At 41.0% G+C, this 27,996-nt stretch overlaps 1 protein-coding gene across 2 annotated transcripts; it reads left to right on the top strand.

Moving 5' to 3' along the window:
- The first annotated feature begins 3,964 nt into the window (after positions 1 to 3,964).
- On the top strand, positions 3,965 to 27,996 carry LOC147310987 (uncharacterized). 2 transcript variants are annotated; one of them, XM_086266598.1, is made up of 4 exons: positions 3,965 to 4,311; positions 4,513 to 4,606; positions 4,794 to 4,881; positions 5,494 to 6,220. In XM_086266598.1, exons 1-4 carry the CDS (start codon positions 4,266 to 4,268, stop codon positions 5,866 to 5,868), a joined length of 603 nt encoding a protein of 200 aa, XP_086122724.1. In that variant the 5' UTR covers positions 3,965 to 4,265; the 3' UTR covers positions 5,869 to 6,220. The 2 variants fall into 2 exon arrangements, with proteins under 2 accessions (XP_086122724.1, XP_086122725.1); XM_086266599.1 differs by lacking the exon at positions 5,494 to 6,220 and adding an exon at positions 27,870 to 27,996 and having other exon boundaries at positions 4,004 to 4,311.

Consider the following 27,996-nt stretch of genomic DNA (forward strand, 5'->3'; position numbering starts at 1 on the left):
GAGAGAGCGCCTTTTTGTTGTTGTTGTTGTTGTTGTTGTGCTAAGCTAACAGGCAGAATGCTACAGGCATAGCCCTAAAGAATGTAGCATCATAGGCAGTGTAGTCCGTGCTGCAGGGAGAATGGACTGCCATACCCGATATGTGTCTGTGAGCGAGGGAGGGAGAAAAAGGAAAAGTACGAGCTGTCATCGAGCAGAAACGGGAGCTGGAAGCATGTAAATATAATAATAACCACTGCAGCCAAGAAGAGTGCCTGACGAGCCCAGTTGTAAGTAAGCTATTAAGACTCGACTGTACACTGTGTTCGTGTTTTCCACCGAAACAATAAGTTCCGTTGCAGCAGCCTTTCAGCGCCTCTCTCTGTCTCTCGCTAGCAAAGTTGACCCAGACAACAAAGTAAAGCTATTTTTCAGCTATGATTCCGACACGAAACCCGACGTATTAGTCAGAGGTCCTTTACTACGGTTCGGAGCCGCGGACCTTCAGTAACAGTAATAAATCACACAGCAATAGTACATTCATGTAGTTGTAAAAAGCATGATAATATATTAAGTAATCCAAAGTATTCAGAATACGTTACTCTCATTGAGTAACGTAATACATTTTGGGGCATGTATTCTGTAGTCTGTAGTGGAATACATTTTAAAAGTAACCTTCCCAACACTGTCTGTCAGTACAGAAGTTGACATCATGTGGTTGGTTAAAGCTAATAGACTTACATTAGTTTGTGTTAGCAAACTCAGGACAAAATCGATAACTCAGAGGAAAATAACAACACTAAAGCTAAAAATCAATTTAAGGGAATCACATTTGTCCATCTCGTGGCTGTAACAATGGGTTTTATGTTAAGAAACTGAGGACATACTGTCCACTTCCACTGTCTGTCAGCTTCATGCAATAAAACAATAATCTTTCTCTTCCCAAGCAAATCCAGAGTAGTGATGGGATTTCCGGCTCTTTTTAGGGATCCGGCTCTTTCGGTTCGGCTCACTAAAAAGAGCCGGCTCTTTCAGCTCCGAACCGGCTCTTCAGGTTGTTTTGTTGCTTTAATTAATTTATTATTAACAATAATATAAAATTATGCACAAAAGGAATTACTAACGTAAAAACAAGTGGTTTTATTTATATATGTTTATATATAAATATATGCGGTGGCCCCTAGAGACAAAACACGTACAAACTCCAAAACACATTTCTAGCATGAACTGAACTTCCAAAGCAGAGCTACTAGATCACTTAAATTACACAATTGAAAGCATGTGTGTATTGTTTGTGTATTTATACACAGGCACTCATATATATATTCAAATAATTTAAAAAAAAGTTCATTTACCTGTTATTACCACACACCAAATCCGGTCGTTGGTACTTGCTGGCTTGTGTAGCCACAAGATAACAAAGGCTCAACACTGCGCCCAGCATCCTGGAGCACTTCTGTTGTCTTTTGTACGTGTTTTGAGTTTTTATGTGCTTCGGAGTTTTTATATGCTTCTGAGTTTTTACGTGCTTCGGAGTTTGTACGTGTTTTTACGTGTTTTGGAGTTTTTACGTGTTTTGGAGTTTGTACGTGTTTTTACGTGTTTTGGAGTTTGTACATGCTTCAGAGTTCGTACGTGATTTGAAGTTTGTATGTGCTTTGTCTCTAGGGGCCACCGTAAATATACTTTTATTTATTCACTCCACATAAAATGTAATAAATAAATCATATAATACAAAAATCAACTATTCACATTTCAAGTTTTAACTATTTAAATTTTCAGCTTTTTCCTTTCACAAATTTAAAGTGAAAAGAACACAAAACACTGCAAACCACAACACAATTAAATATAAATTATAATATGAAAACTAAAAGAACATGCATATTCTCTGTCATATGGACCTGCATGAATAAACTTTCTCAATCCTTTATCATCTGCAACCGAAAATAGTTGTGGATGATTACTATACCTTTCTAATGTTGTTGTCCCTGCCTCTCTTTCTCTTTCTCTCTCTCTGGCTCTGTTCCTGTTAGTGATGTGCGGATCGATCCTGAAATATCGATTCCTCCGATACCAATCATTTATGTTCTAGAATCGATTCTCACATTAAAATATCGATATTTTAGTAATTTAGAGTAAATTTGTAGTTTATCATTAACAGGAACACAGTGGAAAGAAACTATAACATTCGGATTGCCTACATTCAAAGGAACTACTTCCTCTTCCGCCTTTCATAGTCATGTGCGAAATACGGCTGTATAAATGTCTCGCAGCCCCTTGGCGTGCGCACTCACAACAATGGCTGAGTGTAATTGTGCGGATGTATTTTACCTCCACAAACAGCTGAGCCGTGGTTTGCAATAAATGTGGCAAAAAAAGTGAGGTGTTGTGGCCATACTTGCCAACCTTGAGACCTCAGAATTAGGGAGACATTCAAAAGGGCTGTTTGGGCGGATAAATATATTTTACAGGGTTTATTTATCGGATAAAATACGTTAAATGTCACCGTTATTATTGGCCGGCCCGGAAACAGCGGGGGTGTCCAAATTCAGAGGCTGCTTCCACCTGAGGACCGGCCTTCGCAGTCTAAAGAAAGCCGGGTAGTACGTCACGAGCTCCCTCGGTGGAGTGAAACTCTGCCGTCTGCTCCTTGCTGTCTAAAATATAACCGGACACTGACGTAAACTCTTCTGTTTAATCAGTTTTCTGTTTGACGTTTATTCAGCTGTGTGAAAACCCCGGAGGAACCCTCCCGAGGGAATAATAAAGTTTAATTTAATCTAATCTAATAACTTTAATCTCAGCCAAACCGATTTACTCACGAACAAATAAAACACTGAAAAAGCCAAACAAGAACATTTTTAAGTTATCAAAGTGACTTGTACATCATGTTTAACCCGAGTGGTGAAAGACCGCGGGGGTTTGAAGACGATGTGTCGGTCGGCTCAGATATTTGAAGTTTACACAGCTACATTCTCACCTGAAAATATGTTAAAAGTTTTTTTGCGACCCAGAAAGAGAAATAAGAGTGATATTAAAACTAAGTCGCTGCCGTCATTGTTGGAAACTGGAATTGGCTGGGCCGCGCTATGAATTCTGCGATATGGTTTTTCAACTTTGTTGTCCGGGTGGAAAATCTGGAGAAAGGTGGGATTCTCCCGGAAAAATCGGGAGGGTTGGCATGTATGGTTGTGGCAACATCACTAACCTTGTCAAACACCTCAGAGTAAATCATATCACAAAATATGACGAGCGTATGTTGAGGCGAACTGAAGAGGAGGAGAGGGACAGGTGCTGCTAGGGTGAGAGTCTCTCACGGAGTCCTTTAGTCCTCCAGGCAGGCAAGGTGTTCAAATAGCACACAACTTTAGTTTTTTTATTTCTATATGATGAACTCTGCATTAATAAGTGATAAGAAGAAGGTATTCTGATGTCCTGTAATCATTATGACGCTATAATTTGAGATACAATAAATAAAATCCGTTTTGTACAAAGTATCGGTATCGGATCAGTATCGTCGATACCACCCTGAATATTACTTGGTATCGGATCGGAAAGGATATCAGTGGTATCGCACATCACTAGTTCCTGTGCTACTGAGTGTAACTACCGCCCCTCCCCCCTCTGCCCAGCGTAAAGCACAAGGCTCGCGTGCAGAGTGAAGCGGAAAAAAAGTGCGAGAGAGAGGCTGAGAGAAAGAAAAAAAAAAAAACCCACTTGACGGCTCGCGATAAGGAGCCGGCTCGCGTCGTTCACGTCAAAGAGCCGGCTCTAAGAGCCATTTCGTTCGCGAACGACCCATCACTAATCCAGAGAGTTTACAGTCGTGTCCAAATTCATGAGCTGCATCCTCCTGAGGCCGCATTTGTAGACCGATTACGTCACAGCGACGCGCCGAAGGCTGTCCAAATTCATATACTGCTCCGAATGCAGCCGACAAACGAGTCCTCCTTTTCCCCGAATTTGAAGGATTGGTCGGGTGTGTCCTTCGTGGCCCACCATATCCCAGAATTCATAGCGCAGCCCAGCCAAGCTCCAGTTTCCGGCTAATGGCGGCCGCTACTAAGTTTTAAAATTACTCTTATTAATCTTTCTGGGTCACAAAATAAACTTTTAACATATTTTCAGGCGAGAATGTGGGTGTGTAAACTTCAAATATCTGCTTTGTTTGTCAAGATATCGCATATTTGCAAAAGTGCTTCGACGTTTTCGGTGACGTCTGTCACCCACCAGCTCGACAGCTTGCCAGCCCAGAATTCATTGCACAGAACTTCATTCACGTAACGATGGCGGCACAAAAGGATAAACCGGGAGACGAATACACTTTTAAATGTAAGTATGTGAAAATCTGGTGGTACAAAAGTTAAATTTTTATAGCGGTTATGTTGTTAGGGTTGTGAATTTGCATAGACTTGTAATATTTATTTAAACAATCTTCATAAAAAGTGGACGTAAACTAGCTTGTATGGTGGGTTCCACGGTTTTCCATTGGCGCTTACATTTTTCCCAATCGTTTTTGTGATATGTTTATAGGGACCAAAGAGCAAACGGCAGACTTTATTAAAACTAGAGGAGAAAATGATCACCTCTTCACCGGGGTAAAAAATTCAGCGACTGTGGGATGGAGGTACACGAATAAATCAATTTACACATCATATTCATCTGAGTACGGTTTCAATAACCCTCATTCTGTACAGAACCTGTGATGTCCAGACGATATTCCTCTTGTGTTCTGCTGTGAAAACTTTTGGATTTAGGGATTATCATAGTTGTCATGGTTTTCTCTCTTCTCTTATTTTTTTGTGTGCGATCAGGACTATTCTTGAGAAGATGGGCCTACAAGGGAAAGTCACCACCTTGCAGGCCAAAAAGAAGTGGGACAACTTAAAGAAAAGATACAAAGTATGTGTGCTGTCAAGAAGATAATTTAAGAGAGAGATAAGATAGAACTTTATTAATCCCTCGGGTGGGTTCCTCTGGGAAATTCTATTTCCAAAAAGCACAGCACCGACAGAAGTACAAGTGAATTGCACATTTCAGGTATTGAGGTCTATTGCACCATTGACTATTTACAAAAAGTATTGCACAAGGTATTGTACAGTGAGGTGAAGAGGCACTACAGCTTAGTTGTTCCCCCCTCCTTTGTCCTCCTGTTTCCCCTCCCTCTCCCCTCCAGAGAGGAGTTAAACAGTCTGATGGCGTGTGGGACAAAGGAGTTTTTAAGTCTGTTAGTTCTTGTCTTGGGGAGAAGCAACCTGTCACTGAACAGACTCGTCTGGTTTTTAATGGCCGTGTGCAGAGGATGCCCAGCATTGTTCATAATGTCCAGCAGTTTCTTTAGTGTCCTTCTCTCTGCCACTGTCACCAGAGTGTCCAGCTTCATGCCGACCACAGAGCTAGCCCTCCTGATCAGTTTCTCTAGCCTGCATTAAGAATGAAATTTAATAAATGCACATTTACTAAAAGTTGTATTGTTTACATTTGTCTGTCATTTCTGATTTCCTCTGCCATTAGGATTGCAAGTGTCCAGGGTCAGGTGAGGGAGTCAGTGGGAAGCCCACTGCTGCTACTTGGCCCTGGTTTGGCCTCATGGATGAGGTGATGGGACAGAGGCCTTCCATTAGGCCCCCTGTCCTTATTTCCTCTCTCCCTGAGGACACTCCAGGGCCAAGTACAGCAGTGGGTGACCAAAGTGAGATGGAAGAGGAGACAGATGAGGAAGGAGGTCAGCCAGCAGCAACGGGAAGGAAGAGGAAAAGGGAAAGACAGGATGAGCTCCTTGAGCTCATCAAAGAGGACATGCAGTACCAAAGGGAGGCTGAGGAGAGAACAGGAGAGCAGGGACAGGATGGACAGACTTTTTTCCATTCTAGAAAGATTAGTTCCTAAATAAGTTAAAAATATATTCAGATATGTTCTTACTTTGTTCTATTTGTTATGTCATACTAAAAGTTTTTGATTAATGAAAATTAGTTCCCAAATTGGTTGTGCCTTCAGATATTCTTTTTTTTTAATACATTTCTTACCTTTTTCTACGTGTTATTTTAAGTTTTCCACTATGAATAAATTGATGAAAACAGATTTCGCTGAACTCATTTTATTTAGTTGTTTTTAACATGTATGAACATAAACTTTAAATGTCAATTTAAAACTCTTCAAAGGTAAATAATAATAAAACAAGAATATTTCTAAAAAATGAATTTTAGTCAGAGAAGGAAAAATATATACAAATATTTACAAATTTTCACACAGGATTAACCAAAGTGACCTGTTCCTGGACCGTTTTTTTTTTTTTCAAATATACTTTAAAGATCACACAAACAGAAAATCTCTGGCAGTGTTGCTGGATTTGCCGAAAGAAGATCAGACATGGATGGGGTGCTGCGACTGTGACCCGTGGTTTGTCTTTTCTGGTCAGAAAGTGGAGAATCGCACAGGGTGGTCTGCAAAGAGTTTTAGGATGCTTCCTCCCTCTGTCCACTGCATCGTCCATCCACGGGTTTGCAGGGCTGACTCAATCGACGGCTGCCACACCACTAAGAGGTTTTTCAGAAATATGCAAACCAGAGAAAGTGGATTCACTACTAGTATAATACTTGTGACTCTGTAGCAGACAACAGTTTGAAAAAATGGTATTAAAAAAGATGCTTAGATAAATGTTTACTTGCCTGTTAACAGTAGTCATGGTCTGGTGGTACCTCCTCCAGGGCAGACACCTCGGCAGACAGCTGGTCCCGCCACAGAGCACCACTGACTGCCTCCAATCCAGCCTCCCCCTCATCCTCTGCTCCATCTTCCTCAGGTTCATCCCCAGGAGCCACAATGTCACCAGCACTGAGGCAAATGTTGTGGAGGATGGCACATGCTGTTACTACCTGTAGTGATATACATATACACATTATTCTTTCATACACACACACACACACACATACATACATATATATATGTATACGCACACACAATTAATTTGACATTGGGTGGTCACTTACATGAGGTACAAAGGTGTGGTGCACCTCCAGCGCTTGCAGGAAGATGGCCCTGAACCTGTTCTTCATCATCCCAAAAGCACGCTCTATTATGGAGCGTGCCCTGGAATGATGGCTGTTAAAGCGCTGGGCTCCCACACCTTGGACTGGCCTCTTGTAGGGTGTGATGAGGGGGAGTGGACGCTGGAGGCATGGGTACCCTCCATCTGCGAGGATGAAATGCCCTGGAGGAGGGTAGACTGACTGTCTGTACAGTGGGCTGTGGCGGAGCACCCTGGAATCATGCACCGACCCAGGCCAGCCCACGTATGTGTCGATGAAGCGGCCCCGATGGTCACAAACCGCCTGCAAGATGATTGATGGAAACAGTTTTCTGTTCCTATAGCACTGACCATCAGGGCCACTTGGACACTTGATGCGTATGTGGCAGCCGTCAATTGCACCCACCGCTTTCATAAAGGCTCTGTGGCGTGCCAGCCCTGCAAACCCACGGGACACTACCTCCAGGTCCTCTGGGGTTGTTGGGAGGTGGATGACCTGGTAGCGAATGGCCAACACCTCTTTCGTGACTCGGTGGACGATGTAGTGGACAGTAGAACGCGGCATCCCAAACACTCTTGAGACCACCCTGTAGGATGCTCCACTTGCCAACCAGAAAAGTAACACCAGTATCTCAATTGTGGCACCCCATCCATGCCGCCGATCCTGGTTCAGGAGATTTAACAACACTGCCAGAGACTCCCTGCTTAGCCGAAAATCAGGCCTTGGATCCTCCTGGCTAAAAAAACGGTCCAGGACTGGTACACTTTGGTTAATCCTGCAGTACAACGGCCTTGTCTGGTTAAGGAAAAGGTGGAGAACAGCATAATCAGTTTTAATAGAAAGGTATGACTTCATTTATTTTATGACATCAAAGCATTATTCTGATTACTAAGCTTGAGTAAAATATACTAACACTGAGAAATAACATTTTATACATTTCATCTGTGTAGCTAAGCTTTTTTGTGAACTCAAAAATAACCCTGTTTTTGGCTTTCTGACAATTTTACTGCAATTTTATGTACAAAAATAAGTAACAGATCATATGAATAACTGAAAATAAATGTAAACTTATAGAAGAACATTTTCTAAGGGATTTTGTTCATATATTTTGAATGACCGCCGTCATTCAGTCACTGAAATTATCCATAAAACTAGCTAAGTAATTCCTAAATGCGTCTAGATTAATAGTTTTACCTGGATATGATTTTCTCTGATGAGCCTGGAGTACAAAACATGCCGGCGATGACGACCGCGAGACAGTTTTTTTAGATCGTTGATAATTAAAAATGAACACAAAAAACGGAGAAAGATTTCGGGGTCCATTTTCGATTTTCGTGCCGTGGCGCTGACGGCCGGAAATACTCTGATTTAAGGGCGGGAGTAGATCGAGAAGGCTAGACCGTCCAATTCCACAGCCGTTTACTTCCGGCTTACCCGACTTCCTGAGGACCCGGCCCACGTAGACCGCGAAGGCCGGGTCCTCAGGAGGATGCAGCTCATGAATTTGGACACGACAAGTGAAAATGGACAGTATACCATCAGTTTCTTAACATAAACTCATTGTTGCAGGCAGCGACAGCACAAATGTGATCCCCTTAAACTTTTAGTGTTGTTATTTCCTCTGAGTTATAGATTCTGTCACTAGTTAGCGAATGTTTATGTTAGCTATTAGCCACAACTAGGGATGGGTGTCGTTTAGGTTTTATCCGATACCAGTACCAAACCGGTACTTTTGAAACGGTGCCGGTGCTTAAACGGTGCTCGAACCGGTGCTCGAACCTGTGCTTAAAGAATGGAGAACACAAAATTGGTCCAAAAACCTCTCATGTTCAGCTGTTTTTTTGTAAAAGGATAACAATGTTAGCCTTTTCTGCAGCTATAGGGGATTTATGGCATCGCTCTTGGCTGGAAGCAGTGCTTAAACAATGGAAAAAACAAACTTTGTCCAAAAACCTGTTTAGCTGTTTTCCACTTTTTCTTTGGTCATTTTAGCCTTTTTGGCCAGCGTGAAGGGAGTATCTGCCATCAAACAAGAAGACAGCCGCATGTAACTACGACGGTGTTTGCTAGTTCACCTTACATGCATTAATGTAATAACGTGGTTAGCCTACTCAACGTAAATTACACACGCACAACATTAAGCTACTCGCGCAGAGAAGAGCGGCTGCTGCTGCCATCATCATCAGTATCAGCATAATAGCACTTGTTGCAGGTTGCTGAGTTTGCATCTTTTGCTGTGAAGTACAGCCAGACTTTTGACCGCTTCGCTTTGGGCATTTTTAATCTGTAGCTCTGCTCTAAAAGAACGTACATGCCTGGGCCCGCCGACTACGCTCGCAAAGGTAAAATGATTGGCTGGAATCCAAAGTGTATGACATCTCAGGAAAAAAAAAGCACCGAAATAAAGCACCGAAATGTGCGCTGCTTTTCGGTCTGGTTACTACCGTTTATGTCAGAACCGGTGCTACCGGTACCCATCCCTAGCCACAACAATCAATCACAGAATGTCACGTTCCGTACTGACAGAAGATGGTGCTGAACCTGTTTTTAAAACTTTAACTTTGAACACTTGTTTCTTAAACCCAGCTTCACAGATAGTGTTACATCTGTTTCAGTTTGTGAGAGCAGGGCACAGTGGTGTAAATTAGCCTTTATATGTAAAGCATTTCATGTCGCCTTTAATCGATTGCATTTTATTATAATACACAAACTGTCTGTCTGTTTGCTTGTTTGTGTGTCCACAAATTCCTTCTATATGATCAGAATTTGAGGAACCAAAATATTCACACAGTTTCATCTTAGGCCACTGAAGGTTATTTTCCATATCAGATAACACAATGTTATCATGTTGCCTAGCATTGTATCATTTGTGTGCACCTTATGGTCCGAAAAATACGTACTGCACACTGCAGTTTAATGTTGCAAAGCACCTCTTTTTAACTTCAGTGGATATTATACATGGTTATGCTCAGGATATGTCAGCCCATTTCTACTGGAAATGCCTTTTGGTTAAACTTTCAGCAAGGAATTAGCATTTGCACTGTTACATTTTTATAAAGCTTTAATGTACATAAAAACCAGCTTCTTGTTTAAGTGAAAATAAATGGAAGGTTGTCTTTTTGCACTAGTAATGTTGTGGAGTTGTATTTTGACTCGCATCAATTATATCATCAGTTATATCGTTATCGCAAATTTTCAAATATATATCGTGATAAATATTTTTGGCCATATCGCCCTGCTCTAATTGTAGCACCAAAATTTTAGAATTTACAACAGTGCAGAGTATCACATCAGTGAATCAATGACAAGAAAAGGGATGATACATAGTGAGCTGGAATCTCTAACCATGATTTAAACCACTAGCTGTAATTTCCAGAAACACTTAATACATGTGGAAAAAAAAACCCCAACAACAAAAAAACAGCACTTCTTGTAAGACGCAATAAATGCCTAGTCAGCTAGTGTTCATCTTTGTCAGTCTTGACGAATGCCTTAGCCTCTTTTAAAACTAAAACCAAAAACAAACAGCTACAGAGGGTCTTCCCAAAATTGCTCCTGGGGGTTCAATAAACCCAGCAGCTGGATGCAAACCTTCAGAGGTCTTCATTAAGAGATACAGAAACAGTTCAATGTGCAGTCATACAACACATTCACGTGTGTGTGAGTGTTTGTGAGAAAGCAAGTAGACAGATAAAGACAGAATGTGTGGGTATCATCTCACATATGGTGAACACACATGAAGGCATTCTCTAGCATCACATATAGTACAACACGTTGATTTAATTACACAGGAAGTAGGGCCTGCGACAGTCTTCTTATTTATGATGTGTTGTGGCCATTTACATCTAAGCCATGTGAGAGGGAAAAATCCAGGACAGCAGTTAGTCAGGAATTTCGACCACTTGTGTCGGGAAAATACGCTGTTACAGCAATGACTCATAAAAAATGCTTTGAAAATCAGCACATTTTGGGTTTTTGACACAGTGCGAACGGATTATTTGTTTTTATCTAAAGATCAGTGATACAATTTTCCTGCTCTGTAGAATCATCAGAATTGATGACCTGAAAGTAATTTCCATCATTTTATTTTTAATTAATGAGACGTTACAGTTTTAAAAGTCACAGACAAATGACACTGTCGCTGGGACATCAGATCGGTCATGCATGAGGACAAAAATGAGAATTTGTTCTCTAATCTGCTTTATGTTAAATGGAGTGTTGCTTGAATAATGAAAAATGAATTGCATGCCTTTCTGTTTGTGTCCAGAACGAATAGAATTGTTTGACAGTCAAACCATTGCCTGTACATCATGGGTTTCATCTTGCTTTAGGTTAAAGGTAATGAAGCTGTTTTGGAACAGTGAGATGTGCTCCCCAGATTCCTGGATGTCTGAGTGCAATTTTATGTCTTTTTAAAAAAACCTTTAGTGAGTGAGTTACCAGCTTTGGTTGTATAGGTTACAGAGTGGGCTCACTGGGAGCTATCTAGTTACCGCTGCCTGTGGCGTGTGCGTGGTGGGGAGAACGGGCAACGGGAGGCAGGCAAAGCGTCTGTTGAGTGGAAAATGGCCTCTAAAGCTCGCCTACTCACCTTTCGCAGTGACAACATTTAGCACCGCGTGCCCACCCCGTTCCCCTTTCTCACCCACTCACCACCCTCTCTCTCTCCTCTCCCCGCCTTTAGCCCTCACCCTTACACTATTACGGTTTTTAACGCTTTACAAACTGTTTTCGGAGTGATAGATAAATAAATTGATTTTGGGGGAGCCAATGCCCTTCAACAGATGGTCAGACGTGACAGGGAATAGTGGGTGGTGGTGGCAGCGTTGGTGAAGTTCTGCTCAAGCCCCCACTGTGGCCGAATGTGACAAAATGCAAAGTGGAATTCGACGGCCCCCGCAGTCCAGAATTGGCCCACGGAACGAGCATGTGAGAGGAACGATGGCATGTCCTTCGCAGTCCAGGCGCGTTTGGGTGACAGCTGTGATGTTTATAGGCCAGCTTCGATGACAGTCGAAGGGGGGAGCAGCTCGGCCCTTTTCAGACAGGAATTAGGTTTGTCATCAGATTCTAAAATCCTTCTGATTTATGATGTTTCCACCCCTGTTTTCTCCTCTACCCTCTTGACCTCCGCCGACAAACACCCAGCGGGAAGATGATGACATTCGGCAAAATTGTTTGTTTATCTATTACTTTCACCACAAAGGATCGTTTTCCCCAGACCATCATGCACCTAGCTACAACATTCACACCAAGTCCTCCTGCTGTGCACTTCTTTACTGGGAAAGTGTGGTACAAATAATAAGCACTGTTTGATTTATTACATTGTAATTACGCATATTTTTGTGCAATTTTGTCTGATTGGTAAAGTTTCCTGCTTTTGCTCAGTCAGTGAAAAGGTTCCACTTACAACTAGATGCACACCTCAAGTTAGAGGTTGTGCATAGGCTGCCATGAGTAGCTGTTGCAACTTCCTCGTGATTATGTGATGAAATCTGCGTATTAAACAACTATATTGTAATCACTTTTGTTGCAGGTTTATGGCACTTAGAACTCTCCCACTGCTAAAAACTATCATCACAAAAACAGCATAGGGTTATACCACTGCTCAAGCAGACAACCTCAGTATCTTTTTTCATCCCTTTAAATAGCAAAGCACTTCATTTACACTCACAGCCTCTGTTAACACAAATGTCTGATCAGCCATTTACATTGCATGTAGACATAGTCAGTATGACCTACTGAAGTTCACAGCGACCATCAGAATGGGGAGGAATGGTGATTTAAATAAATTTGAATGTGGCATGGTTGTTGGTGCCAGACGGTCTGCTGTATTTCAGAAACCCTTGGTCTATTGGGAGTTTTCCACACAACTATTTCCAGGGTTTAAAGGGAATGGGATGAGAGAAGGGAAAGTATCCTGTGAGCAGCAAGCCTCTGGGCGATAATGCCTTTTTGATGTCAGAGGTTAGAGGTGAACAGTCAGACTGCTTTGAGCCAAGAGGAAGGTAACAATAACTCAAATGACCACTCGTAACAACGCTGAACACACAAGTCATGCGACTTTGAAACACATGGGTTATACCGGCAGAGACCACACCGGTTGCCACTCCTGTCATCTAAGAACAGGAAACTGAAGCTACAGTTTCCACAGGCTCACTAAAATAGTTTATTAGAAGTTTGGAGAATTGTTGCTTGCTCTAATGAGTCTTGAATTGTGCTGTATCATGGTGTGAGGGATATTTTCTTGACTTACTGGTACTTTAAGTGCACCGATCATCTGATGGAAACTTGAAGTAGGTTAACTAAGATCAGGTAAAATTGCTTTTTACCAGAGGAGCCTGTCATTGTAACTTGCTATGATTCAAAAAAAGTTCTTGTAATCTCTCTGATCCACTCACTACCCCTAGCTGTTGAATTAATACTGATATGTAAACATAAGAAAACCTCAGTTGATAAATTGCCTGATTTAGCAATTATAAATTAAGCAGTATCTCGACTGACCATAGAATTAAATTTAATAATCTTGTCTGACCAGCAATTAATGAGGAGATTATGTGTGGAGCATCCCTTTTAATAGGAGAGTCATCACAGGGTTGTGTGCCAGGAGGCTTTCAGACAGGTCACTGAGGGGACTGAGGGGATGCGCTATTTTAGGAAGCACATATTGGGAAACAACTGAAAGTTTTAATTTAAAAATACAAAGTCCAGGCTGGTAGAGGCTATGCAGTTTACCATGCTTTTCATTGTGTTAACTCAACAACATTTGTGAGTAATCCAGAGTTTATATAATTCTAATATTTTCATGTGTTTGTTGTTCGAGGGTATGTTTGTGCTGAACTCACAGATAGTCTCTCGTTTCACTTTAGTGTAAAAGAGAACTGTAGCCTTTTCACATTTGTTTTATTTTGTGGATCGTTAAAGCAAAGCTTATAAAGCCAGATCCACTGCCACCTGAATCACAGACTGTAAATAAAAGATAGATATAGCTACTCGTTAAACAGGTTGTGAAACCTCAAGCTAAGCATTTTACATGCATGCTACAAGCCAGGGGTGCTCAGCTTCAGAATCTGAAGGACAGTATGTTCTCATATGGTAGCAAGTTATCAAACATAAGGTAGGTCTGCTCCTGCATGCTCGAGTTTACTGCTTTTTATTCTAATGAGGAATGATATTCACTGGATATGTAAAGCGCTTTGGGGTCCTTAGGGACTAGTAAAGCGCTATATAAATACAGGCCATTTACCATTTACCATTTACAAAATGGTATAATTTGACTTTCCTTCAGTTGGTGGCCAGAATACAAAAAAGGCACATTAGCACTGGCAACAAGTGGGAGAGCAGTGACTGTCACTCGGTGCTGGGTTTTTTTTCTGTGACTTTTACAATAAGCAAGCATAGAATTGAATAAAGTGGCTTAGGCACTGTGTGATATTCTTATCTGTTAACACCTACATGGGATTAAAAAAGTCTGCCTCTCCGTGTTAGCCCTGCGTCAGATTGGCAACCTGGCCAGGTTGCACCCTACCTTTCGCCCTATGGCAGTTGGGATAGGCTCCAGCCTCCCACGACCCCGATAAGGACAACCGGAAAAGAATGGATGGATGGATTAAAATATTAATGAAAAATAAGAGTGGTGTTAGTAAAACAGCTGGTTAAACTTGTATCATATTTGATACATGGGTTTTTGAGATCTCTGCATCATTAGTGTGATAGTATGATTTTGTTTCTGAAAAACCTGATGCATAAAATCACACAATCAGGCTGTTTTTGTCCAATAATTGCACAAAAATGCCAAATGTAGTAAAAATTATACAAATCATAACTCATGCAAATTAATACTTTGTTTAATTTGCATGTATGAATTGTTTTATCCTATTGTAAAGTGTCCTTGGGCGCTCATAAATAAAATTTATTATTATTATTATTATTATTAACTTATTTTCTATTCACTTCAATTTTTTGAAAAATTTGGAAATGATTTCATGGTTCAGGCTTTACAGGATTCATTGATCTCTGTTTTGTTTTTTTCAGTGGACAAACATTGCTTGCCTTGCTTGCACTGCGGTAAACTTTTATATACATTCAATGATCTTAACCCATTGCTCAGTGGGCTAAACAGTTTTCTACATGGGTTTTCTTTCCTTCAGTTAGAATAACGCTACTGTGAATTTGGAAGATATATTCATCAGGTACACACAAACACTATGACTAATACACTGTGTCTGCTGGCTATCAGCAACCTTTGAGACAAGGGTTATAATGAATGATTAGATGTCTTAATGAGACTGATAGTTGCTAAATATTCCACTGTTTTCACTTTTTAGCTAGATTGTCAAGATTATAGAACATAGGAAATTTAGAACTATTTTCAGAATTGCTGTATTTGAAAAGGAAATCAAGCTGGGTGGCATTTCCTCACATCTTAAAAAAATGACACCCTGCTATGTGACACTTCCCCTCTCCTTATCATTGGAATTTATAAGCTCTCATTCAGGCCAGGTGCTTAGACGGGGGAATGCACATATAACCCCCCCAACACGCACACACAAAAACACACACACCTATGTACATTTCGGATTATTATATTATATTAATAGATTTTGTATAAGTCACCTTAACATTCCAGCATCTCATTAAGCAGTTAATTCGCAGACAGGGACATCCCCAACCATAAAAGCCATGCTTTCGAGGGACCCCTTGGAGAGGAGAATCAAGGTGTTAAAATAGGGAACAGATTTATTAACCTCTAATTGTTGGTGTGGATGTCTCCTCATCATACAGGGGTGAGTTACTGACAGACTGCAGAGTGCTAACTTTTGTCAGTTGGCAGATTCATGATGCTCATTGATGAAACATCTTGCTGGGAAAGAATATTTCCTAAAAGTTGCAAAGTTGCTGGCACCATGTGGAAATGATCCCTTATGTCCTTAAAGGTGTATTGTCTTGTATTCTTTCACCAGGCAAATAATTAATAGCATGATGGGACGATAGAATAGGGAGAGATGCAAGACTGGAGGAATAGTAGAAGGAGAGAGGAGGACAGAAAGAGAGAGCAGGGGGTTATGGGCCTAAAATATCTTGGCGTGGGGGTTCGGCGAGGACAGCCACAGGGTTTGTCATGCTTGCAGATTCAGTGTGTTCACAGACCAACACACATAACGCATGACTAACTGTAGATAGCAGGAGATTGCAGAGGCTCAAAAAAGTGAGGCTTGTCTGGCTGGGCTATTTGTGGAGCAGAAATTCAGCTATGGGCACTACTGTCATCTGATGATGGATCAGTGGGAGAAGAGCAGATCAGATGGAAGGTGAGGAGGACAGGGCATCTTGTTGCAACACAGGTTTTGGGAAAAACAAATCTCTTCCACCAAGCCATGTGCCCGGGCATCAAGCGTTAAACAATCTCAGTCTCTGCATGGTCACAGCTAGAATTTCTTTCCTTTGGTCTGAACTGCTGATGGAGAGTTTAATCTCCACCTCCATGTGTTCACAAAGCTCTGCAGAGCTGTAGTTAAATGTGAAACTTTATCTACATGTAAATTCTCTTTCTGCTCCCCTTTCCAAAGTTAATGTTCAAACCATACTAACACAACTTTTACACTGATGCCGACAACTGCCTATTTATTTTAGCAGGTATTTACTTGTGTCTAGACCTAGATTGGTGATTTTTAAGCGTCTTTAATACTTTTTACTTTTTACTTGGTGGAAACCAAAAGACAAATAATAGGAGCGGACATGAGTTGATATGTTAGACCATTATTCAGCCTGTATAGCTGCATATACAGTACTATACTATCCATAAATGACTTGCTTCCTAGTAATTTGCTTCACGATTATGACATTTGCATTCAGCAAATACAGACTTGATTTTCTGGTCCTAAGTTTTCAGTTGCAGGAAGTATTACTATAAAAGGTGGAGTTTTCCATTTTCCAGCCCTGATACCTGTTTATTGCAGATTTGCAGATTTCCTTGTTATTACACAGAAACTACCACATTTTTTCCAGGTGATAAGCCACAGCATCAAACATCACATTTATATTGTTACCTCCAAATAAAGGAGAATGCTAAGGACATAAGGTAGGATTTATTTCAGCATCGACAAAGAATCAACCAATATTTCCTCATGTATGAAGTAATACAATCGCTATTGTTTTATCCACTGTGGTGGCTCTGTTTTGGTCCACCAACAGTGCCGTGACACCTTCCTGCCCCTCCTATTCCATACCCTTCTCCTCTTTCCCCTGGTGGTTGAGCTTTACTGGGTTTGGATAGCACCGGTGACCCAAGGGGCAAAAGTCTGCAGATCCCTTCACAGCTCTCAGCCCACTGTGTGATCTTTGATTTATGTATTCGTTCTGAATTACAGTTTATGAATGACTGTCCTTTAACAGCAGGAAACGAGAGAATAGAGAACCGAACTCATAGAATAAGGGTCTTGGATTGGTGTGTGCATGTGAGCGCGTATATGTGTATGTGTGTGGCTGAAAGCAGGGAGGGGGTAAGTTCGAAGAGCACCTGTGCAACAGGCAATCTGTCTTTGTCTAAAGAATGTAACAGTGACCTCTACATGAAGGTGTGTGTGTGTGTGTGTGTGTGTGTGTGTGTGTGTGTGTGTGTGTGTGTGTGTCAATCATCTGTGCGTAAGAGCAGGTGCTGAAATCTGTTCACAACAATGACAGAAAGTGCCTGTATGTTCATGTAACAATGTAACAAATGATACTGCATATTAAGTGAGAGTTGCAATTTTAGTTACTGTTAACTACAAGCAAGTTGTAATTTGTTGCATTAACTTCTCAGCTCTCACTAAAGAATTTTAATCTAGGCAACACTTTACATCATAAAAACAAATAAAGCAGCATTAAGCATGTTCATGCTTTCAGGCCTGTTCCATTAATATTAAAACAACATTTTTTACATCAGTTGGCTATCTTGGCCAACGTCACTACCCATCTAATTTTTTATTAGCTTAAATGTTTTGTTGACTGCTTTGACATTAGAAGGTCTAGTGAAACTTAAGCCCCCTCCCAAACATTACCTCTCGTTCTCACTTGGTATGCTCTGGATGGTCAAGTGGAACATTCCTGCAGACTGCATTTCACTCTGTTGGCTCAGATCTACTTTAATCACCTCAGCAATGGCTGAGCTGCAGATATAGAGTGTCAGTACCAGGGAAAGACAGAGAGAAAAAGAGAGTAAGAGAGTGGACCACAGAATTACTTTACCATCAGTGGGCCAAGCCAAGTTTTATAGGGTCAGAATGTATTCATATCAACTGGCACAGGTTTCACGTTTTTAAAGTGAGGTCCTTCACATTTCTATGGTCCTGTCTGGTAAATTTAGCTCCCAGTCAGACTTTTAACACAAACATAGTAAGTACCATAAAACAAATGCACCAAACAACAAAGGCTGTTTGTCATTGTCTTAAAATGCAACTGATATGGGTCTTATTTTAAGTCCATTATCCACTGTTGTCCATGTCTGTCTCCGCCACACACTCCAAAGGGAAACATCTGGCTCTTCACCTACCATATTTAATGGCCAGTTACAAGTTAGAAAAAGAAAGAACTTAGGATAATGGTAATGGTAAGGGTAGTAAGGATAATCAGAAAATAAGCTAACATTACCAGCTGGCTTTAATTCTAGCCTGCTGGGAATACTGGCCACAGTTTATGTCTTAATTGAGACACAAACTACAGTCTACATGTGTCATAAGCACATGATATATTGGCCCAAACCCAAAGGATTATGTTGTGTTTTTCAGAGACTTACTGACAGCCACTGTATAAACATAAACATGTGGCGTATTCGAGTAAATGATTAAGATCATCATATTTCTGGTACTGACAATTGTGACACATTCACTCTGCCAGTTGGCTCACCATTGAAACTGATTATCAAAAAACTTGTATTAGAATGTGTAGTAGACATGAACATAGTGTGTTCTGTTTAACCTTAAGCCAAACTATGGCAGTTGCCCCATCAGATCTGAGGACAGATCTCATCCTTCTATAGTAGATCGTGTGCTGCTTGTCCTGGAAAACCAGTCGTCCGTGCATAAAATGTAATATTATACACTGTGCCTCTCTCTCCCTCTTTCTCTCTCCACTGCACCTCCGTCTTCACCCTCCTGTCATGGTGCCATGGACCAGATCATTTACACTGCTCATACTGTGTGTCAGCAGGTCGTTACATTTATTTCAGATGACCACCAATTAGCTGGCTTCTAATTAATCAGCACTTTGCCTGATTGCCACACAAGTTGAGTCCGTCACCAGAGTGGACGTGGACCAATAGTTTTATGATTGTCAACTAAGAAGAGTGTGATCCATCTTTTCTCATTTGGACAGTGCACCAATGAGATTGGCTGCATAGTACTGTTCTTTCTGTTTCTCTGCTGAAAATGTTCTACTTTTAATATAATTGTCATTTTATTTTGATCTAACTGTTGAACAGTTGACAGTCTTGGCATTACAAACACTTTGTAACGTCACATTTAATTTTACTGTATGCCATCACAAAAGCTGGTCTTTAGCATTGCTTCAGTTCACTGAGATTTGTCAGCATTCATTTGTCCACAGCTCTTTTAAGGTCTCACCACAGCATTTCAATCAGGTTGAGGTCTGGACTTGACTCTTTTCATTTTCACCCATTCTATTTCTAGATTTTCTGGGTATGCATGGGATCATTGTCCTGTTGCGTGACCCAATACTCACTAAGCTTTAACTAATGGACAGATGGCTTCACATTTGACTCTAGAATACTTTCACATAAAAAGAAGTTCATGGTCAACTCAACGATTGTAAGGTGCTCAAGTCTTGTGCACAAGTCATCACACCTCCACCACTGTGCTTGACAAGAGGTATCTGTGCTTTGTGATTCGTGCTGTGCATTGTGGCTAAACGTCACTAAGTTGGTCTCATCTGTGCAAAGACATTGTTCCAGAAGTCCTGTGGGGTCTATCAAATCTAAGCTCAATTGCCACACTTGCATTTTTTTTTTACAGAGAAAAGGAATTCTCCCCCAAACAAGCCATACTCGTGCACCCTCACAAACATTAACATTTATCATGCTAACTTGTGTTTTTGAGCATTGCATGGTCTGACTTTGGGGTGAACTTCAATCCAGGAAGATAGTGGCACTATGTTCACAAACACAAGACCATCAAATTCCCAAAACATCTGCTTTTATGCAGGTGCTCACACCTAACCAAGTGCATTCAATTACTATTCCCCATGTTTGTACCTGGCAACAAATTCTTAAAATTAAATGATGGGCATTTTACCCAATGTAGCTTAGGTGTGCTACAATGTTACTGTTTAGGATAAATTCCAAATTAAGCAAATCAGTAAATCAGACCGATTGATGCATCGAGAATAAATACGATTCGAACATCAAGCAAAAAGATAAGCCAACTGTTCATAAACTGAGCCAACTGATTAGTTTTATCTTAAAAAAATCTTGCACCAAATTAAAGCATTTATTTGGGCATTAGAACATTTCATTTCTAATCCATCTTGTATAAGTGTCATCCAAATGTCAGTGCTCGGCTATACACAATGCATTATATGCATTAACACACAGGAGCCTACATAATAATACATTCTATATGCAATTGCATGGCTTCTCATTCCAAGGTACAAATGTCTGAAGGTACATTAGATGAAAGAGAAGACCACGATTTGATCACTCCATCAGTGAAAATAGCTTGCTATGATAATCATTTCAGACGACATGATATGAGCCCATGCTGACTGATGAATAGTGTTGTCTGTAATTATATCTAAATTGATTTATGGGGATACATTTCCAGAACGCTTTGACTGCATATAAGGTTGCACCTGTTCAGCCAGATGGAGATATAGATAGTCCACAAGGTACAGAGCATATATACAATACACACAGAATATAAATAGAAAGCCAGCATAGTAATACATCTTGAAGTTGTTTTTTTATGTATTTATATGTATTTATTTTTTAAATGCTGTTTTCAGAATGGGGCAGCCCATGTGAGGTCAGTAATCTAAGGCACCGTTTTCTTTTTTTCTGTTGTCAACAATACATCAAATATATTATATTTATATATGTGTATTATATCTCAATATACGCTGATGAAAGATTAAGTGTACCGAGCTTCCACATTGCTGGATGGGAACACTTGCGGTTGCAATAAAGTTTATATTACTCCATTCTCCATCAGTTGCATTTTAATGCTGTGCTGCTGGGACAGCACAGCATTCACAGGGTCAGTGTAACCTTGCCAGTCATTGAGTCACTTCTCAGTTTTAGAGGAGCGCAAATTACAGCAGGGTAGGCTTTACACATTAAAGGCCAGTGGAAAGCTAAAAGGAGGCTAGTGAGCGCGCCCCGGGCATGCGAGTGGGCAGCCGTCGCATGTTCCAGATATCGTCACATCACATGAAGATTCCTCACTACACACATTAATCTCTCACCATGATGCTTTACTGGGACTCAGACTACCGGTATGAGCTCCTGCATATTGTACAGCGTATCTCAGCAGGAGTGTGCGTGTGTGTGGTTGTTTCTGATATGTAGCCATGCTTCGCGATACACAGCTTAATTGTATCCTGATGACACCACAAAAGAATAACAACTGTCCTTTGTCCCCTACTCTTTAAGTTGGACTAGATAAACATTACAGCACTGAGGCGGCGTGGAGCTATCCAGATGATGTGAAACTGAATTAAACCAACTAGCCTCTTATTTTTCCTCTCTCCTTTATTTAACTTCATCCAGTTTTGCCACAGATTCTGTTTTGTACATGTTTAATGCATTGCTCACTTTTTGGCGTTGAGAACTGCTCCTGCCCTCCTCACAAATACACACATTACTGCTTAAGACGTGCACAGAACGGCTGCAGAATTTTTTTTTCTACATGTTCATTCATTTTCCCCATCCTGCTGTTATCCTCCCAAAATGTGATCACAAGCCAGCTTCTTTAACCTTTAGGCTACCAGCGTTGCCCCCCACCCCCCAACTTTTCAATCCAAGCGAGCCATAGAGTAGGAATGTGAAAATTAAATAAAAGCGTTGAGGATTGAGAGCACTGGACTGCGGGAGTCAGGGGTGTGTAAAAATGTACACCCTGTTTTGGCCAAAGATACACTAAAAGATATCCAGGGCCAGAGATTACATCTTTTTTCAAAGTAAATAAATGGAATTATGATGTTTTTCTTGGCTGCCCACATTGTTTATAAAAAAGCAGAGAGAGCAGTCAATTCACACTTTAGGTGATAACTACAGTGGGTCTTTGTGAAGCCCAAGAGCTGGACCCGGGATGATGGTTTACCTTGGAGGCTAATATTGGGCTCAACTTTGTGTGCAAAGTTGTCAGGATTTGTACCTTGTTTGCAGAGCATAACCCGTTTGTGAACCGGTCTCTGTGTATGTGTGTGTGCATACAGTAGTATATAGAGGGCATGTTTGTGTGTTTGCACTTGAACTTGTGAGTAGAAATTTTGTTGATTTTAAAGTGCGTCCTTTTTTTTCAACATTTCCATGAAAAAAAATCTAAGATGAACTGACACAATTATTAAAAGATTGCTGTAAATAATTTGGTAATGATTCCCACAGCTGTGTATATTTACTCTGAATTTATTCTCAATGATCTGACTCTCATTTGAGGTAACTAAAACTCTACTTGTGACAGCAGCTTGTGTTTTCAAATCCAGAATCAAAATGGGGCTCTCTGCGCCAACGATCACACGCTGTCACCTTGCAGGCCCGCTCATCTTTCCAGGGTCTCAACGTGCCAACATGGTTGTTCACGGTGAAAGTCTCTGATAAGAACTGACAGGTCAATAAAAGCAAAAAATATCAGCTTCATTATTAACCATGGCTCTAGGCAGCTGTCAAAATATCCCCGACCATCATGCTGGCAGGCTCCTCTCCAAACATCACCCTCCGTCTTTTTAGAAAGGTGCTAATTTTATGACACCAGAATGTTTGAACCCACAGATACGCCAGCGAGTTCAGTGCCAGTGTACCCAATTTGAAAACCGGGTTGCTTGTCCTTCCCCTGCTTGTGGCAGTTCTGGTCCCAGTGATGCTGACATTGGGTGCCTGAGAAGCTGCCCACATATCACCATGTTACTGACTGGTAACTGAGTGTCCAGACCACCTCGCTACTATCTCTCAACACCCTGATACGTTGAGGTGTTTACTGACAGTCTTCACACGTGTATTACAGTGGGCAAAACTGCTGTCGCAGCTCACTCTAGCAGCAGTCTTACTATAAGCACACACTAACTTTTACTACTGCTAATCTTCAGACGTGTAGGCACCCAACTTTATTTACCTGTAGTACCAGACATTCGAAGCAACGAGCTTCATGCGAGCGAAGAATATTCATTCTATTGTGACCACAACCACGTCTCTTCTAACACCTTGGCCATTACATTATAACTTCTAAAAATCCTGATGTAAAAAACAAACAAACATTGGACACATTTGCTTTTATCACATTTATAAAGTGAATTGTTAAAGAAATATCACAAGACTCTATTAACTTGCATATCTTACTATTGTTGTGACGTGCAAAAGGTGTTTTTAAACCAATACCAACCAAAGTTGAGGTGAAAGACTGGACAGTACCTTGGGCTTCTGCACATTGAAGTTAAAACTAAATATCCATCCACAAAACCACTATAACTAAATTTAGCTGCATGATAAATAAAATGACACCATCACAATCATAGTCATAATCAGACAGGCTGCCAGGCATCATTCAAACTATTAGTATCTATTACTCAAAAAAGGGACACTACTGGTAAGAACATTTCTTGGGTGTAATCAAAAGTTGTAGGACTCCTTGTGTCCTCCAGTGTGACAGGGCACTAGGCAAATTCTCCTGTTATATGAGGGAGGCCAGCGTTTGCTGTTGTCCAAACCGTTTGATGTTCTATTTCGGTGCACACTTGAAAGACCTCTCTGTCACATTAATCAGAGCTGTAGTGAATGCCGGACAATGTTTTCTGTCAATCCAAAGGCCTCTGCATGCACCAGCAACGATTTATTGGGAAAAAAAAAAGCTTCTATATTTGTAGCAGCAACCTTTCGCTGGACCTCACCAGCTGATGTCAGTTAATTATTTGTCCTCTGAATCTAATACTTTTTCCCTGTGCCAAAACTCTGGGCACGGAGAACCAAGGTCCTTACACTTACATATGGTCATATGGGCAGGCACTCGCAGGCACATAAGCTCAGATGCAAGCACACACACAAATAAACACACTAGCAGATGCTCGCTTACTGTGGGTCAGTGCGGAAAATCAGACCGTCCATCCATCTGCTTGTGTTATTCCTAGCAACCAAAGTTACGTTGCTATGGTAAAGATTTCCCACATGAACTTGTCAATCAAGCTGCAGCACCTTTTATGTTTTTGTTGTTTTGCCCCACTGCGCGCGCACACACACACACACACACACACACACACACACTTTTTTTCAAACTTTCTTTGAGTTCTACTTCATTTCCAGTATTGTAATTATAAATCGTATATTCTCTTATAATATTCTTCAGCTAAATTTAGCTGCCTCTACATTCATTACACTGTGGCTGTGAGACAGTTCTGAGTAAACCAAAGCAAAAGGAAAAGAGTTTTATTTTTTTTAGCCCCAAAGGCCAAACACATTTCTGGGTTTTGAACAAATTACAGCTTTTTTTAAAAAAAAAGACAGATTATGGATGTGCACTTCCCGTGGATGCCGGGAAATATCGTCCCAGTGCTGAATCAATCACACGTTTGCGTGTAACAAAACGTGAAAAGGTGCTCAGTACAATTCGTACGTCACGGTGGGTAAAACCCACATCTGTTTAGACAAATGTGTGATTTAGTGTCATGGCTTCAAGGGAGAAAAGCCAGGAAAACTTGATAAACCACACAAATCCTCCATAACCACAGAAAGCCTCTGTAAACGAGAGTAATGCCCAAATGAAGTGTGAGAAAAAGGGGGAAAAGAATGACTTTGTAATACCTTTAACGACACGGTTTACACTAGGATGAGTGTCGTGTTTCCTCGGAAATATTGCTGCGTCCGAAATATGGGCTGGCATTTGTCTCATTTTGCACGCTGACTTATGCTTTGGTATTACACTGGAAATAGTTATGCTTGGATTTCAGGCTGGTGTGATATTGCACCGACCTTCTTCCACTTCCATTAAAAATATACTGTTCTCCCATGGTATGAGTTTATTGGTGAGGGAGGACTTTTGAGTAGGAGTAGTATTTTCATGAAAGACATTTTCCCCCCAAAAATTAGTTTTTTTTCTCAATAACAATAACAAAAAAGAAAAAGATTTTTTATGTGCTCACACGTTAAACGTATTAAACACTATGAACTGACATTAATTAAACTACAGTGCAACATAGTTAAAGATGATGATTTTGCAGTACTGGAATATACTGGAAAGCATTTTGCATTTTATTTAAGCACATTTATTTTATAACTATAGTTACCAGTTACAGGTGTTATATTAAAACAGATATTATGCTATGCATCTGTTTTAATGTTTTAAAGTTTTAATAACAGGATGAACTATTTATAGTCTCTGCCATACAGCCTGGCCGGTAATTATTAGGAAAACCTTGGCTGAGATTAACATGGGGTCAGGAGTAACAGGAAACGCTACGAAGTAATTTTTTAAAAGGAACTTAATTTCTTAGATGTTATAACTGATATAATGAGATAAATGTACTTAAATACGTTGATTATTTGACACGTGATATGCAGTATCGATATGTTTCCTGGCTTACGAGGCGCAATTGTAACAGGTTACAGGTTACAAAATTAGAATGATTCTTCTTATTGATTTCTTGGAAAGCCCAGTGACTGAACTACACATCCCAGTCACAGCAGCAGGACACATATCTCAATTCATCATTGACTGACCGCCGACCTATAACAGCACGACCTTGCTCTTTGATTACACAACTGCAGCTTGACACGGATGGGCTCAGATGGGATGTAATGGAAAAGGTCTTATAGTTTCCTGCCACCCTTTTCCCAGTGAAAGCATAGGGAGTGAACACTTGGTGGGCTCTGCTTTCCCTTTGTAACTTCACAGGCCCCGAATCTTAGCCGGTTCTATAAAACCGGTCTTTAAATGCGATGCGGGCAGCAGGTGGGGGCTTCATGCCACGACAGGAATGCCGAGCAGTGGGAAGGACTGTGTGGGAGCTTAAAGATGCCCCTTGGCACTGTCGAGGAGACCTCAGTGGGGTTGCCCTTTAAGGCTGCACAGTCAGTGAGTCCGAAGTTCAGCTTTAAGTCTCTACATGTGAACCTGTCACTCTTGCAATCTGGAGGCTTGATGGGGAGGAGGGTGTGTGTGTGTATGGTGGGTGGATTTAGACCATTAGTTCTGGGCTGCCTGGGCACACACTCGCATATGTGTGGAGAGTCACTGGGGTCTTTCTGCTAATTATAGGCTAAATTCTGACAGAAAAATTAGAGGGAAAAGGGACAGCTGCAAGGTCCTGGGGATGACAGAGGGAAGAAGAGGAGGGGGTTTGATTTCTTGCTAAATCCTCAGACCCCCTCCTTGAACCAAAAAAAACAAAATTCAATCATCGTGGTGTCGTTCTTACTCTCTTATCCCCCTTCTCAATCCAGCCCCACTGCCTCCATGGTCCTCTCAGACATGTCAGAGGTCATCCCCAGATAGGATAACCACGGGTTTTAAGGAACGTTGCATCTTTTCCCTGAACTAATGCCATTTCCTTAAGGAAGCTTAGCCAGCAGCTAGAAAAGAACTGAGGCCTCCCCAGAGTGAATCAACCGCTATCTCGTCACACACATACTGACACCTGTGTGCACAAACCAAAAGAGAATAGGATAGAGCCTTTATCATAAGTCTAGATAAAATTATACTTTTTTTAAAGAAGAATTGAAAGAAGAAGACCACAAGTCTCAGATTGTTCTGTCACACATGAAGAGTTTATAAAGTCTTATATAAAGGCAGAGTAACTGGTACAGATACAAGATTAATTTAATTCCAGAACGGAAAGAATTACTCACTAACAAACACTGCACGTTTGGTTTAACTACCAAAGAAGACAACTGCTCAGGGTCTCTAAATTCCCAGGGGTCCCAAAGATCCCACATTAATTCTGCTTTCACACATAAACACTGGACAGCATTGGCAAAATCCAGTGCCAGTGAGATCAGTGTTGGATATAGTCACGACCTCTAATCTGCTGACTCGTGTTGCTGGAGAAAAAAAGTTCATATCAAGTGTCTGATTTTAGCTAATTATTCAACATATGTTTGAATTTGCATCTGCACCACAGGAGGCAAAATGTTTCTAGGGAGCAGATTTCTGACTAAGTAGGTGTGCCAGGTGTTTTTAAACAGGCCTGTAGCTCAGCTTGGATCATTAAGCTTTGTTAGGAATTCCACGCAGTAGCTCTGCAGAGCTTCCAAAATGAAGAATGAGGAAAAGAGCTATGGACCTTCAGGCTTTGTCTACTTTGCTCTGTCCTTTGTGGCTCCCTCAAAATGGTGCAATGAACCCAGCAGCAAGCCATTGTGTAGAACTCTCAATTTAGGACAACATGCAGGATGGTTCACATAACAGCCACTACTGATCATATGATGGAAATATACACATTTGCACACTCAGATCTGATTCGATTTGCCTACAATGTTTCTAGGATTCAAATAAAATCAGAAAATTCTGGGTGTTGCTGTGCTTTGTTAAAGCTCAGAATCTTTACAGATAATCAAAAGCCCCTTTACCGCTTGGGAGTCTGTTACATATTACGCCCTTCATAATGTGCTAGTGTCCAAAATGATGCGTGATATTGGTGTGATATTGTAAGCTCGTTATCTTGTTACAGGGTTTTCCGTGAGAATGCTGTGAGACCGCCTTGGATCAGCTTAACTGTCTAACAGCAGAGACACAGCAGCCTTGTCCAGATTGTTTCCCTCACCATCCTGATTGACAGGTGTCCAACAATCTCACTG

Source organism: Aulonocara sp. 'chitande type north' Nkhata Bay, linkage group LG16 (genome assembly GCF_057382095.1).
Source record: "Aulonocara sp. 'chitande type north' Nkhata Bay isolate Kocher_YH1m ecotype deep benthic linkage group LG16, A_spYH_male_GT1.1, whole genome shotgun sequence".
Classification (NCBI taxonomy): domain Eukaryota; kingdom Metazoa; phylum Chordata; class Actinopteri; order Cichliformes; family Cichlidae; genus Aulonocara; species Aulonocara sp. 'chitande type north' Nkhata Bay.

Excerpts from the sequence above, each read along its gene's own strand:
- LOC147310987 (XM_086266598.1), top strand. The coding sequence starts at position 4,266 with ATGGCGGCACAAAAGGATAAACCGGGAGACGAATACACTTTTAAAT. Across the intron at positions 4,312-4,512 it reads AGACGAATACACTTTTAAAT|GGACCAAAGAGCAAACGGCA; the intron begins GTAAGTATGTGA and ends ATATGTTTATAG. Across the intron at positions 4,882-5,493 it reads ACTTAAAGAAAAGATACAAA|GATTGCAAGTGTCCAGGGTC; the intron begins GTATGTGTGCTG and ends CTCTGCCATTAG.